This window comes from Sebastes umbrosus, chromosome 14, assembly GCF_015220745.1.
Source record: "Sebastes umbrosus isolate fSebUmb1 chromosome 14, fSebUmb1.pri, whole genome shotgun sequence".
NCBI classification, from domain to species: domain Eukaryota; kingdom Metazoa; phylum Chordata; class Actinopteri; order Perciformes; family Sebastidae; genus Sebastes; species Sebastes umbrosus.
Window position 1 is genome coordinate 26964685 of NC_051282.1, and position 16151 is coordinate 26980835.

General features: G+C 40.8%; 1 protein-coding gene across 1 annotated transcript in view; it reads left to right on the forward strand.

The window, feature by feature from the left end:
* Positions 1–639: 639 nt before the first annotated feature.
* coro7 (coronin 7) overlaps positions 640–16151 on the forward strand; it is a 136258-nt gene continuing 120746 nt past the window's right edge. The window contains exons 1-7 of the mRNA XM_037793551.1: positions 640–794; positions 4621–4717; positions 4930–5010; positions 5230–5300; positions 6784–6970; positions 8398–8474; positions 15469–15519. Of these exons, the coding sequence (XP_037649479.1) occupies positions 735–794; positions 4621–4717; positions 4930–5010; positions 5230–5300; positions 6784–6970; positions 8398–8474; positions 15469–15519 (624 nt within the window). The 5' untranslated portion in view covers positions 640–734. The remainder of the gene's footprint in view (positions 795–4620; positions 4718–4929; positions 5011–5229; positions 5301–6783; positions 6971–8397; positions 8475–15468; positions 15520–16151) is intronic.

Here is a 16151-nt window from a genome sequence, read left to right on the forward strand (position 1 = left end):
ATCATTATTATTATTATTATTATTATTATTATTATCATTATTATTATTATTATTATTATTATTATTATCATTATTATTATTATTATTATTATTATTATTATTATTATTATCATTATTATTATTATTATTATTATTATTATTATTATTATCATTATTATTATTATTATTATTATTATTATTATTATTATTATTATTATTATTTTAATTATTATTTTAATTACGGTGGTTACGGACCTAATCATTTCTACAGTAACACCCCTGAGAATAAGGTGGAAAAACAACCAAATAAATGGCAAAAAAACAAAACAGATTTCTAAACACGTAGGAATGTTTGGATTAAGACCAGTTACGTCTGAGTTTGTCTGTTTTATGAAGAAGAAAAAAAAGATAATAGTGATGGTCAAACTCATCTTCCACAAATTCCTCTGTGTCAGAGCATCACATGTGTCAAGTAAAAAAAAAAGGGTGCACATGTTTTAAGATCCGGGCTAGCCCGCAACACGGCAGGGGGTTTCTCTACTGATGTTTGAGAAGAAGAAGGGAATAACCCCGCCCAAGCGGTAAACTCCGTGAAACAAAGCGAGCGCACACCACACTACCAGCCTGAACTGTCAGTTGTAGCAGGAGAGTCCTCCTCTCTCTCTCTCTCTCTCTCTCTCTCTCTCTCTCTCTCTCTGCTGAGTTACTACAGACACACAACCGGAAGGCACGAAAAGTCAACTCTAGAGAGCAGCATGAATCGCTTTAAGACCTCCAAATTCAAAAACACCACTCCGAAAATTGCCAAGAAAGATGTGAGTAAGAGCACCAACCTCTGGGTCGAGCCTGGAGCTAACGTTAGCTGTGGGTTATTAGCTGCTGAAGTTGTGTGTTTGGGTTAACGCCTGCCTGCCTGCAGAGGGATGTTGAACTTCCTGCATCTGGAGAAGGCTGCTCAGTATTGAGACACCTAAAATCTGAACTCAACCACTAGTATTCACACTAAATATAGTAGTGAAAAGGAGCCATGTGGTTGCATAGAGCTGCTAGCATGCATCAGATGCAGTGTGCACCATTCTATTATGTTAGAGCTAACTGATTTCAATAATCATATGGTGTTGCACCATTTTTGGCTGCACAGATTTTGGGGAAATATGGATATTTTTAATGCAATATGACTGTCATCTCAGTGATAGAGAGAGAGGTGACATGTCTGGACGAGACTGCAGAGTCTTGCATACAAATCTGCCATTTTTTCCTCCAAATTGTTGCAACGCCTGCAGCTCCCTCTCTCCCTGCTGCTGAGCTGAGGTGGATTATGTAATCCCTCCACCTTGTTTTTTACTGAGGTAGTAAAAATGCATGGTATTTACAGACAGACAGTGGTATAACTCCAATCTCTGCACAGTGTCTGAGACAGCAGGTGGTGCTTTGCTGCCATGAATGATAAACCCAACCCTTCACACACCAGTAGGGGTGTGTATGGGCAAGAATCTGGCAATATCATATGTATCATGATACAGGGGTAACGATTCAATATATCGCAATATATTGCGATACTGTAAGCAAGGCGATATATTGCGATTTTTTTTTTCCAAGTCTAATTTTAGGAAAACTGTCTTTTTTTTAAAATTTAATTTAATTTAATTTGATTTGATTTGATTAAATTAAATTAAATTAAATTTAATGTTATTTAATTTAAATTAATTTGATTTAATTTAATTAAATTTTTGTATTATTTTATTATCATTGAGTCATGCATAAATAATATACCCAGTCCAAACGGGCTTAAAAGACACCATTATGGGCAAGAATCTGGCGATACCATATGTATATATACAGGGGGTACGATTCAATATATTGCGATATATTGCGATACTGTAAGCAAGGCGATATATTGCGATTTTTTTCAAGTCTAATTTTAGGAAAACTGTCTTGTCTTTTTTTATTATTTGATTTTATTTTATTGTCATTGAGTCATGCATAAATAATATACCCAGTCCAAACGGGCTTACAAGACACCATTATTTACAAAATAAAGGAAAGAAAAAGGCAGAAACCGGAGTAGCAGCATAAATTGCAAATAATATTAAACAAATAAACTATCCTGACGTTTTTTCCAAGCTTGAGAAACAAAAGTAGCCAAATTATAAGCATTAATATAAAATAGCCATTCCATTTTGTCATCATCCGAGCACCAAAACATTTCTGGATTTTGAACAGACATTTCATTTAAAATAGAAGTTTGTAACTCATCATAGTATGGATAATACAAAACAAAATGTGATTCATTTTCAACTTCTCCTAACTCGCATACTTCGCACAACCTGTTGTCCTCCTGGATGCTTTTAAATCTACAGACTTCCAGGGCCAGAGGAAGGATTCCTGTTCTTAACTGTGCAAGTTTTCAGGTTCATGCTTGTATTTTGGGTTTCTACTAGAACATGTTTACATGCTTTAATGTTCAAAAAACACATTATTTTTCACATACTGTCTGTCTGAGTATACCTGTATTCACGCTCTGTCTGAAATGCTCCGTTTTAGTACATTTCAACAGAATGGCAACAGACTTGCGTTGCTAGGAAACAGCTTGGGTCCATGTTTACATCCTGTCAGCTGATGTCATTCACACACACACTGCAACAGGAAATAAATTGGGACACATTTAGAACGTTTACGTTTAAAACTGTGAAATGGTCTAAATATTGTATATTTGTGACATCACAAATGGACAGAAATCCTAACGGCTCCTTTCAAACGCACAGTTTCTGAATACGGGCTGTGTGTATTTCTCCGTGGATTGAGTGTTTTGATCCTTTCACAGTATTTATATATCACTTAAACCTGCTTTATAATATAAGAGACGTGAAAATTTCACTTTTTACAATATGGGACCTTTAAAACTGAGCCCACTACAATCTTCGAAAGACAGAATAGCAGCTGGGTTAATTAAAAGCCGATACAGATACAGATACAGTATCGCGAAATATAATGTCGAGATACTCATGTGTACCGATATTTTCTTACACCCCTACACAGCAGACTGATGAATATGTGTGATTGTGACTATTCCGGTGATGAAGTCATGTGACGGGAGCTGTCACGTCAAACACTGTAGAGGAGAGGAAAATGGGGCGAGGAGCAGAAAGGCTTATAGGGATGTAAAGAGACAAGAAAGCAAAGATGAGTGGGACATGAATAATCTAGAACAGCTTGAGTGTTCCTCATGGTTTCGAGAGTAGTCACAGGAGTAGTCTAATTTAATCAGCTCCTATTAGGCTGGCACTGAGGTGATCCCGTAGTCCCATGAATGCAGTTTTTGGTGCCAACTGGGCTCTTTCTAATCACAGATGGATTTCACAGCAGAATGTGTTCAGTCTCTCTTTAATCCTGAGAAAAATGCAGGAAACACATACCAGATCTTGATCATACCAAGTTGATCCAAATGTTATATATTAAGGGAAAGCAAGCCTTTTGTAATAAAAAAAAAAAAAAGTGTCCTTAATATTATCCATGCAAGAAAGGATGCTCCAGATACAGCAATTCTATCTCTGGACGCTGAAAAATATGTTGACTGAATGGAGTAGTCAACCTGTTTGAAGTCCTAGTAAGGCTGGGCAATATATTAATATTATATTGATATCTTGATATGAGACTAAATATCATCTTAGATTTTGGATATCGTAACATGGAATAAGTGTTGTCTTTTCCTAGTTTAAAGGCTGCATTACAGTAATGTGATGTAATTTTCTGAATTTACCAGACTGTTCTAGCTGTCATTTTGTTAATAATTAGTGAAAGCACCAATGGTCAATGCCACAATATCGTTGCAATGTCGATATCAAGGTCTTTGGTCGAAAATATCGCAATATTTGATTTTCTCCATATCGCCCAGCCCTTAGTCGTAGTGCAATTTAGTTAGGGAGAAAATAATTATAATGACTAATAATAATAATAATAATAATAATAATAAGCATATCCTTATATGTGGTTAAATCAGAAGAAATCAAGTTTAGGATTATTTCTTGGGATCTTACTTCCAACTTTAACACAGCGTGGGTTTGAGCCACTGTCACACCAGTCAGTGACACATTTGGTGTTTACTTGTCTTGCATACACATCTAGTAATCCTGTTAAAATACTGTATATGCATGCTTTGGAAGTCCCTCTGTCGGCCAAATGTCTGTCATAGTTGGTCTGTAACAGTTTTCCGAGGAGCAGCAGTAGTTATTGGAGCGTGTTGTACAGTCGGACACTCAGTCCTCTCGCTGCTTCTTGCTTTGTAAATGTTGAAAGAGGATTTTAAGAGCTCTCTGCTGTGCAACGCAGGGAGTCCTTCCACTTCCTCAACACTTTGCTCATTCAGAGTCACTTATGTGTGCACGCTCTCTGCTAGATCCTTCCTGTTTATTTCAGTGTTCATTTTGTTTTATTCTCGTTGTGACAGCAACTCACGTGTGCTCCTTTAATATTATGAAACAGATGAACTATGTTGGATTCTTCTAGTTGGATGTGTTCTTGTGTAGACATGTCAAGAGAACACTTAGGATTCTCGGGCTTGAATGACATTCCTTTTCCTTGTCATACCACTGTTTTTAACCGTTATGATCCCTCACTCGTGCTCTCTGTCTTTAAATTCAGGGATGGATCAACAACGTCCGAGCTGGTTCCTTCTCCTGCCAGGGGAACCACATCAAAGCGAGCTCCAAGCTTGTGGCCTTCAACACCGAGCAGGCTGGTGAGGCTAATAACTGTGTGGTTAACAGTGACGTTTGCCGCGTGCAGACAGAAGCATCCATGGAAAGAGATGACTGAATCAAGTTAAAATCAAACAAAAAGGGATTTCCTTGGAAAAAAGACATCATGTTTTTGTTTTGTTTTTCTGCACTATAAAGACCGAGAGAGAAGGTTTTAAAAAGTATGATCAATGACATTTTTCTGTGTCTGCAGGTGGCGGTATGCTGGGCCTGACCTCAGTCAAACCTGGTTCAGATGGCCAATGGACAGTCACGCAGATTTCCTGCCATTCTGGTAGTGTTTCTTTATTCTTTAATGTCAGCACATCGCAGTTTCTCTTCTTTCCCTCCCTTCCTTGTCCCCTTTCCTCTGCATAACTGCCACCACTCCAACCCACTCCCAGGACACTCTGGTCTCTTGAAAGAAAACTAATCAAATGAGAAATGCAAATGCCTTTTGCTCAGAAAGGATCTAATTTTTCTTTTTTCATTTGTTTCCCCTCCTCTCTGTCAGATCTGGTGACTGATATGGACTTTTCTCCTTTTGATGAAAGTCTCCTGGCAACATGCTCTGCAGATGAAACGGTGAGATTTCTCTTTTCTTTTGTATTGATCTTGTTGTCGTATACTTACACATAAGTCCATTTTCCATCCTCTCAGGCTTTGTTGTTCCTGGCAGGGCTTAAAATATGATATGAACCTGCTTTTTTGTTATGTAAAGCTTTTTGAAGACTCCCTCCTCTCAGCACATTATCCTCAGCCACAGGTGCCCTGGCTTACTGGAATCTGCTGAGTGTTGGGTCCGCATCTTCAGACTCAGCAAGCTTGGTTTACCTCAGGGAGCTGTGAAAACACACCCAAATATTGCCACACACACACACACATTGGAGTGGTCTGCAGTGGCCAGCATCTGCAGCGCTCTTTTATTCCTCTTATCTGGTGCCAACGGGGTGTATTGTTTCACCAACTAGATGGTGCCGAGCAAGCAAATTCGAGTGAATGCACCAACTTGTGAAATATGAGTGTTTTTAATGACTTAAAATAAAGTAATGCAATTTCATTTCATCTGTTCTCATATGACAGCATCAACAAGAAATCCAAACCCCAAATTGTGCAGTACAGTATCACCATTTAGCTAGAACAGCTAGAGACTTGCCACCTTATCTCTAGCTGTGATGCTGCATCTTGACCTATTAGACGGCGGCTGTAGCGATCCTCCCAGTCTGCTCCGTCTGTCTCTGATGTGGCTTCAAAAAACAGCTGTCAGATGATCACAATCATTTCATTTAATGTTCAAAGGAGCAGAAATTCACTGAGGTTTGGAGGACTATTTCCATCGAAAGAGGGTGGAGAGATGTTTCTGCTGGTTAGGAGCAGATTGCATCTTTGTGTTGTAATCATAGACTGTATAGTAGACATTGGTTTGTGGACTGCCGTTTTGAGGCCTTGAGTTTGGCATTTTAGCCAACGCCATCTTGGTTATTTGCAACCAGAAGTGACATGAGAGCGTGGAGCTAAGTACAACTGAACGCTGAATAAGACGTTTTTAGAATACCAAAGAGGTTAGAATTAACTTTCATGAACCGAAAACACACTGTGAAAGGGTTAAAGTTGTAAGACGAAAACACGGACAACTCCCAGACCGGACAACGCCGTGGTAGCGACCTGTCAATCACAGGTAGCCACGCCCTAAAGCATCTCCTGCTTTATGGTCTATTTGACTCTAAATGGGACCATAATTTACTAAATGAACATCATGCTGTATTGAAGAAGACTTGAAACTAGTGATTGAGATCATAAACTCATGTTTACAATGTTTACTGAGGTAATAAATCAAGAGAGAAGTAGACTAATTTTCTCATAGACTTCTATACAATCAGACTTATTTTTGTAACCAGAGGACTCGCCCCCTGCTGGCTGTTAGAAAGAATGCAAGTGTAAGGCACTTCCGTATTAGCTTCACTTTTCAGACCCTGGAGTTGCCCACTGATTGTAAGGTGTTGTAAAGTGTAAGTGACGCTGCTAACCCACTATTTTGATATATCCCTCCCTTTGTCTGTGCGTTCAGGTGAAGCTGTGGCGTTTGTGCGATCCAGAGCTGCAGCAGCCCAGCAGTCCCGAGCTGACCCTGCGTCCAAGCCGGGGCAGGGTGGAGCTGGTGCTTTTCCACCCCACCTCCTCCGGCGTGCTGGCTGTGGGCGCCACCAAGTCCCCCCTGATCTGGGACACCAGCCGCCAGGATACACCGCTAGCAGGTAGCTACAGCTGGCGTTTGTTTGTCGCCAGCCAAAATTAATTCGTCAAAGTCTTTGTCGTACATTATGCACTGTCTGCATTTAACATTCCAGTCTTCTGTCAGTTAGTGTTCAATTTTTTGTTGTGGCCTGTTTTGTTTCTATGTGCAACATGATTTTATATATATTTGGAGAGGAGTGGTTGGTTTCCTTTTCTTCGTTGGGGACTGTCTGACTGACACTGCCTACGTTTTACAGCCCTGTGGCTCTGTCTAAGTGCCGGAGCAGCAGAGGTAATGTTTTTGGTTTGCTGTCCTGGTCCCAGTCTCCCCGCGGACTGGCCTCAGGATGCAGTCACTATCCTCTGGCCTCAGCCCCTCCACCCCCACAAACACTGCCCCCCACCCCCACAAACACTGCCCCCCACCCCCTTCCCACATCCCATGACAGCTGGCCTGGCTGCTGCTGCTCACTGCTGATCCAACTTTTCATGAGCTGTACCCCCACACGCTGTCTTTCATCACCTTCATTCTCATGTGGTTGAGGAACAGGCTCTGAATGATAGAAATCTATATATGAATGAGTGTTTTTTTTTTCCTTTTACTGTTTAAGTTCATGTCAAATCACTTTATGTGTTTCTGTCTTAAGTGCACCTGTCATCTCTTTTCATCTGTTTGGTGTCATATTGAAACTAAACAATTCACACAAGCTGTGCTGTGCTCACTTTATGGCACTGCAGCCTAATATGTGTCATGCTCATAATTTCTCTCATGGGCCTAAAATCGTAAGGACATATGAATGATCCATTTGGTATTTTTCAACCTGGATCCTATTGTCCCATGTTTTTGTGTCTAAGTGACTAATGTGGACAACAATTTTTTTAAATTGGTCCAGTATTGAGGGAGAATTCCGGCAAAATGTCACCTCGCGAGATTTAAAAATGAGACTTCTCCTTGAGCCAGACTCTTTCCATAATGACAGACACTTATAATATCAATCAGAGCCTGTCATGGCAAAAACAAGCACTTTTAGTGGATGTAAATGACGGCGCCAGCTTGCCCCAATAGCACCACATTGCAGCCCGTGAGCAGCTGCCGTCTCCGGAAATTGTTGTCAGTTAGACACAAAAACATGGGAAGACAGGGTCCAGGTTGAAAAATACACAAGTTACCCTTTAAATCATTCATTCTTTGTATTACTGTGTGTTTTCTGGATTTTATGTGCTTAATTTATGGCTTCTTCATCTCCTTCCTGCACTTCTCCCGCAGTGACCTCTCAAATGTTTTTCAGTCGTTTTCTTTGTCTTGTCTGTATATGTGCCATCCATCATTCTGTGTTCATAGTTCAATGTTTCTTTTTCCTTTTTTAGTCCCTGTCCAACATGAACATTGTGTCTCTAGTCATTTCCCTTCTCTCACCTCTCTAAATGACAATGTGTGTGTCTGCAGTTCTGGAGCAGCACGGTGACCAGCTGCAGAGTCTGAGCTGGAAACAGGACGGCTCCCTGCTGGCTTCCTCCTGCAAGGTAATGACAGCTTCCACTGCACCACATACTGTATATGTATACAATGACCTGCTTCACATTTGATTTTAAAGCACGATAAAGAGAAAGTTTTGCTTTATGTTCACCATCTTTATTCCTGTTACGGACCGAGGTTTGAGTGCTGTAGTTGCATTGTGTGACCACTAGATGCAGCCAGTGGCCCACATTCAGCGCAGCACCCCTCCCATTGGACACCGCTGCTCGTTATCTGTTTATATGGGGGTTTATTTCATCAAAATGTCAACAGGAGTAATGCTCATGAAAAGGGTGGGGATCACATCACGCATTTGATTAGGAATTAGTGAACAGAGGGAAAAGGAATAAACTTTGAAAGCCCTATGACGCAAAAGATAATAGCCAGTTTGTTTTAGTGCTGTAATAATGATGACAAAGTAAAGAAATCTTGGCCGCAGTTGTTGAAGAGCCTGTAGAGATTTTCCTAGTCAGACTGGGAACTCTATTAACTTGTTAGTTAGGGCACAAGCCTGTGTGTGTTTGAAGGATAAATGTATCAGGGATTTTGTCTCGACCCCACCTGACCCCTGAGCCCCCCGTGTCCCCACTACACACCCCAGTACGCCCCTTTGACCCCTCCCGTTCTTCTGGTGCAAGTTCAAGTTGAATCAGGAACTGACGGCCATCACTCCTGTGGCAGGTACAGTAGTTTCATAGCTAAGAAAAGAGAAAGTCTCCCAGGGATTTTATGCATCCGTATGGCCCCATTCTCCTCTGTGTCATCAGGAAATAATCACACAGCTTGATGGTCTTTCCATTAGGTTGTTAATATTTTTTGTGTAGGAGGAGAAAGGAGGGAGGTGGTATGGGTTTATGAGGAGAGGGCAGAGGAAAAAGGAATTTATGAGTGGAGCTCGAATAGTTTCATGAATACATTTAATTTATAGGAAGAGCTAAAGGCGATTTCATCAGTGGAAGTTAACATGATTAAATTTTTTGAAACCAAACATTAGAGCTGCAACGATGAATCAATTAGTTGTTGGCTTTTAAATTAATTGGCAACTATTTTGATAATCGTGTAGTGCCTCTGGTACTCAACCGATGGGAATAATGAATACGCCAACATCTACCTAGGTTCGATGAGCAGTTGCCTTAAATAACTCAGGAGAGTTATTATAGATTGAACAGTTGACAATTTTATTGCACCACAACAATTCAACAAAATTAAAAATGCTTCACATAGATGTCAAAGTATGAAATGAAATGTAAAAATAAATAAAAGAGAGCTCTTTCAAAGTACAAATAAAATAGAAAATTCCCCCAAAATCAGTGTCCTTTAAGATGAAATCCTCTTCCTCTAATTAAGATGATCCAAAGAGTGCAATTTCTGTCTTGGTGTCGGTGTAATGTGAATACACCACCACACTATTTCAAGTTCCAGTATTTTAGTTCCTACTACCCAACTAGCCGGGTAGTAAAAGTGTGTTCGTGCTCTTATCTGGTGTCCAAATGAATTGAGCAGTTAGATGTCCTTTGTGGCAGGTCCTAAGGTTGGCCACACCGTTTCCACGACCGTCCACAGTGTCACTGGGCTTGGCTCGCCATCAATGAATCCTCCAGATTCTATTGTCGTTTAATAGAACCAAAAGAAAAACCAACCTACACAAATAGTGCAGGATAGTAAGTAATCTTGCTCATTCAGTTCTCATCTACTTTCACAGTATCTCATCATGTATAACCAATAACTAAGGATATACTTCAAAACAATCCAGTGGATTACCATACAATATCTTTTAATAAAGTTGGCATTTTAACTTACAATGAGTTATTCATCCATCTTCTCAAACACTTTTTATACAGTTTTTAATATATTTAAAGGGACTGTTTGTAACTTTTTAAGCGTATAAATGTACCGGGTCGGGACACATGCGTGTTCGCGTGTGGCCGCTGCCTCTCCTCCTCCGCCTGCTCGCCTTCACTCAGACAGAGCGCGCATTCTCGCTCAGCTCGCTCCACCTCTAGACGTGAACGCGCACTCACTCCACACTGCAGAAGAGTTAGTTTAGCTCTGAGAATATCTAGTGAATGTACAGTGGACGTGGGTGCAGAAATTAATGCTGCAGCTCCTCCAGACCAAAAGAGTTTGTCCGTGTCTTGTGAAGTGACGGAGCTCTGCAGAGAAACACGTTGTAGTCTCGTTACAGACCGGTTGCCGGTGTCTCCCTGCTCTCTCCGGCTGCGGGCGGGGGCAGGAAAAGCCAACACTAGGATCAGATCTAAATCATGTTCATGGAGAGACCTTCGTCTGGTCAGCTAACATTACTGCCAAGCAGCTGAAATATAGAGTGATATTGTGGTTTTAGCTGACGTGTGTCGCCTCACTGTTTTGAGCGATGCTCGCTCATGTCTATGTAGAGCGAGCACAAGCACGAGCCAGACGCTGACTTTCGTTGATTTCATGGCCACAGGTGTCGCTGTTAAGAAGCATTTCTGAAAGTTACAAATAGTCCCTTTAAGACATTAATGCATTTGCGATTTTTAGGTTGAAGCGGGCTCAGTTTTAAAGTGAAGAGTGAAGCTACGGGTATCGTATGAGACTAGAAAACCTAAGGAATCCATTGGTACCAACTATCATACTAGCTTGTTGCGAAGGAGGCTAAATAACGCTCCAAACTTTGCACTAAATTTTGGCAAGGAATAACTGTCATGGCCATTTTCAAAGGGGTCCCTTGACTTCAAGATATGTGAATGAAAATGGGTTCTATGGGTACCCACGAGTCTCCCCTTTACAGACATGCCCACTTTATGATAATCACATGCAGTTTTGGGGCAAGTCATAGTCAAGTCAGCACACTGACACACTGACAGCTGTTGTTGCCTGTTGGGCTGCAGTTTGCCATGTTATGATTTGAGCACATTTTTTATGCTAAATGCAGTACCTGTGAGGGTTTCTGGACAATATTTGTCATTGTGTTGTGTTGTTAATTGATTTCCATTAGTGAATATATACATACATTTGCATAAAGAAAGCATATTTGTCCACTCCCATGTTGATAAGAGTATTAAATACTTGACAAATCTCCCTTTAAGGTACATTTTGAACAGATTAAAAATGTGCGATCAATCGGAGATTAATCGTGATTAAATATTTGAATCGATTGACAGCCCTAAAAAAAAAGTCAAACTTCTCTGATTCCAGCTTCTTAAATGTGAATATTTTCTGTTTTTTTTACTCCTCTAAGACAGTAAACTGAATATCTTTGAGTTGTAGACAAAACAAGACATTTGAGTACTTTGGGAAACATTGATCACCACTTTCTGACATTTGATTGACCAAACAACTGATCGATTCATCGAGAAAAATAATCAATGAACAATAAAAAATACCTGTTAGTTGCAGTCCTACCAGACAGCCTGATTGATGTGAAAATGAGGCAGAGGCCTCTGGTGTATACTTTAGACGCTGCGTGATGAGTTGACTTGTTTGACATGGAATAAACTTTGACACAAAAATCTACCCCTTGCTGGTAATTAACAGGTATGATTGTCAGTCCAATCCCTGCTGTTTGTCTTTACTCTGACAAGTAACAAATTACTCCACCCCCGTCACAGGCTACGTCCAAATCATGACATTTACCTTGACGGGATAATCATCCACGCCAGAGCTACCACCCCTACCATCAAGCGAATCACTTGAAAAGAAAGGGGGATGGGAGGGCGGAAATGTGAGCCAAGATCAGAGTCAGGGGCCTCTGAGGTTCTTGCCCTGTTGGGCTCTGGTGTCATTTAACCCAAAAGGCCCCTTTTCAATCCCTCCAATCCAACTTATTAAAGCAAATAGGGCCCAGCAACATGTGGGTCCAATCCCCCCGGCCCTCCCATAGGGTAAACATTGGGGTGCAGGGGCTGGAGAGGGGGAAGATGAAGGGGAGACCACCACCCCAAAGAGCAGGAATCATGACAGGCCTCGTTTGGACCTATAGAGATGTATATTTATGACACACTTTGAGGGAGAAAGGCGCCATTCATTTGAGGGAAAGCCCACAGGTAGTACGAGCAGAGAGGCCTCTGTTTATCCGAGTGATGGACAGGACGGGGTGGTATGTTTAGAAATGAGGTGCCACTGGATTTATGGTTCACCTTGAGTTCTGAAAGTCGCATTATAACTGAACTCCGTACCAAATATTTTCCCCTAGTGAGAAGAGTGAGATAAAATAATTGATCCTGCAGTCTCAAACTGCCAATCACAACAGGCTTTGACACCGGTAACTGTGGGAGACCGGGAAGGGGAGGCTGGCATCGCAGTGTGTTTGACGAGTGAAGAGAGAGAGCACCCCTGGGTGAAGATTCCCAGGGTCTGTGTGTGTCTGTGTGTGTGTGTTTTTACATATATGTGAAAGTTGTGTGCAGCAAACTCACAGTGAAAACTCATTAAGAGCAGCTTGAGAATGAGGCTCCATCACTTTGATTAAACAGCTGCTGTCTCAGCACACACACACCACACAAACACACACATTGCTATCCTGGCCCTCCATCTGTGCATTTATGAGTTTAGATGGTGTGTGTGTTTATATGTCATAGGCTTAAGCGAGTGTGTTTGCTTGTCTGAGTGTGTGTGTGTGTGTGTGTGGTTGCTTGGTGGACAGACACATCTGTACGGGAGTAGCCCCTTCATCTGTGTGTGTTTGCACAGCCAGATAGTTTCCTCCGTCATGTTGTTGTTTGCACAACAACACTCGGGTGGATATGCCAGTGAGTGAACTTAATATGGCAAATGTATGTTTGTATATGCATACAGTATGTACAGCAGATAATGTGTGTGTTTGGTTATTCTAAAAGTGTGTTTGCAAGGTCAGGGAACTGAAATAGTGGTTGGCGGCTATAGAGCTCTAACAATTGACAGAAAATGATTCTGCGGGGGCGACCTCTAGCTCACCCGGTAGAGTTTGCGCCCCATGTAGGCTGAGTCCATGGCAGCGGACCAGGTTCAATTCCGACCCACGGCCCATTGCTGCGTGTCATCCCCTCTCTCTCTCCCTCCTTTCCTGTCATTCTCCAGCTGCTCTACTAAAGGCAATAAAAGCCCTAAAATAATCTTGAAAATAAAGAAAATGAATCTGCAACTGTTTTGATAATCAAATAACTTTTTTTTAATCTTTGCCAAATGTCAAAAAGGTGTGGGTTTGATGCCTTTCTTTGGCATACATGATCATAAACTAAATATATTTGGGTTTTAGACTGTTGTTCCGACAAATGAAGACATTTGAGGATGTCAGCTTGGGTTGTTGGGAATTCTTTTTTTTTTAAGATGATTTATTTTATTTTATTTTATTTTGTTTTATTTTATTTTATTTTATTTTGTTTTATTTTATTTTATTTTATTTTATTTTATTTTATTTTATTTATTTTTTATTTTTTATTTTTTATTTTTTTTATTTAATTTTTTGGTTGTTGGCAATTTTACTGGTCATTTTTCACTAAAAGTAACTCACTCTTTTATTAGTGTCTTTCTCTTTCTGACATTGTATTGACAAAACAATTAATTGAATAATCGAGAAAATCAATAGCAGATTAATCGATAATGAAAATGATTGTTAGTTGCAGCCCTAGTTAGTTATCTACCAACATGATTGGTTGAGTTTGCCAACCAACATTGATCAGAACTTGTGTTTGTGTCCTGTGCTGGTGCAGGTTAGAGATGGTTTAAGCCAGATTTTGGCATTTTTGCAACAGGTGGGCTCTCATCCATAGGTCATGTAGTTTGAAAGCGTGTGTGTGTGTGTGTGTGTGTGTGTGTGTGTGTGTGTGTGTGTGTGTGTGTGTGTGTGTGTGTGTGTGTGTGTGTGTGTGTGTGTGTGTGTGTGTGTGTGTGTGTGTGTGTGTGTGTGTGTGTTGTTCTGGCACTGCTCCCTGAGCCGTTGGCTTAGGCCTAGGTCACAGAGGCCTCGAGCCTTGGGGCATCACATTCGTGGGTGGGCTTCACAAACACACAGATGGAGAGAGAATGGGCACATTAAGAAACCCTGTTTGCTATTCAAGCTAATAAAGAGCAAATAAATCCCCTCTTGGATTGGTGTGGAGAACAGGATGAAGGGAAGCTGAAGCTCACATTGATAATTTGCTTCAACATTGGATGCAGTCTGATGGGATAAAAACGCACTATTTATGCCACATGTTGCATGGCGCCTCTGTGTGTGTGTGTGTGTGTATGCTTGACTGTGTCATTGTCAGCCTCCTGATTCCCTTTGACGTGTATATGCGATTTAAGTGTATGCATGGTTTAGTCTAAGTCCTTACACTTATTACCTGCTATCAGCCACGTATGTCCGCTGTGATCACAGTCACACAGGCAGTATTGAGTGACACGGCTGCAGACACGCATGTCCTGGTCACAGCCTGATCCCATTAGGCCCCGTTTCCTCTCATTCATGCAGGAGGCTCTCTCTGATTGGCTGCTGTGATTGATGCCAAATGCTTGTTTGGGCTGACCGGGGTCACGGCTCATGAGGCTTTCGGAGAGGTCACTGGATTGCATTTGCCGACGATGAATCAGTCAGATCGCACTGATAAATGAGGGAAACTTTAGAGCGCTTGTGTTGTTCTTTAACTGAATTATAGCGAGTTGGAGGTTCTCTTTTATTAATGTGTTTAATATGTGGCTTTCATATTTCAGTTTTCATTTTAGTTTCTATGGAAAAAAATCTCAGCTGACTGAGGAGCGATTAATTCCTTTCCCCCCTTTTCTTTGTGAGAACTTAAAATGTTGACCTTGCACATGACCTCCTTTTCACATCTTAATCATATTGCCAGTTTATTAGGTACACCTCGCTAAAACTAATACAATCTAATAAAAACAGCCCTGCAATAAATTCAACCTTCATGAAGGTTATAATTTTCAGCTTTTGTTGAAACTGCTTTAGAGAGGTGTTGATTCAACTCTATGATGTATGTATGTATTTTATTTATTTATTTGTTTTTTTATGTGTTAATTTATGTTTTTTTTTTCTTTCATCTGTCTTAGGACAAGATGCTGCGAGTGTTTGACCCCAGAGCCCAGCTGACACCTGTTCAGGTAAGTCCCCAAATAAAGCCCTCACTACACTGCCAAAACACCTGGCAACTGCTCTTAGAAAACAAATGCAGCTATCCATCTTAGAAAAACATACAGACCATAGTCACCGTGACATCACCCATTGGTTTGTAGACTACAGTTTTGAAGCCTCGAGTTTGGCATTTTGGCCGTCGCCATCTTGGTATTTTGGCCATTGCCATGTTTGTTTTTGGTCATCACCGCCTTGGTTTTTGGCTGTTGCTATCTCGGTTTGTTGTAATCAGAATTGACACAAGAGGGTGGAGCAACCGAACACTGAAGAAGTCATTTTTAAGCTACCAAAATGTTGCGATTAACTTTCATGAACAGAAAGCACACTGTGAAAGGGTTAAAGTTGTAAGATGAAAACATCCAGACCGGACAACGCCGTGGTAGCGATCACAAGGTAGCCACGCCCTAAAGCATCTCCTGCTTTATGGTGTATTTGACTCTAAATTGGACCATAATTTACTAAATGAACATCATGCTGTATTGAAGAAGACTTGAAACTAGCGATAGAGACCATAAACTCATGTTTACAATGTTTACTGAGGTAATAAATCAAGTGAGAAGTAGGCTCATTTTCTCATAGACTTCTATCCAATCAAACTTCT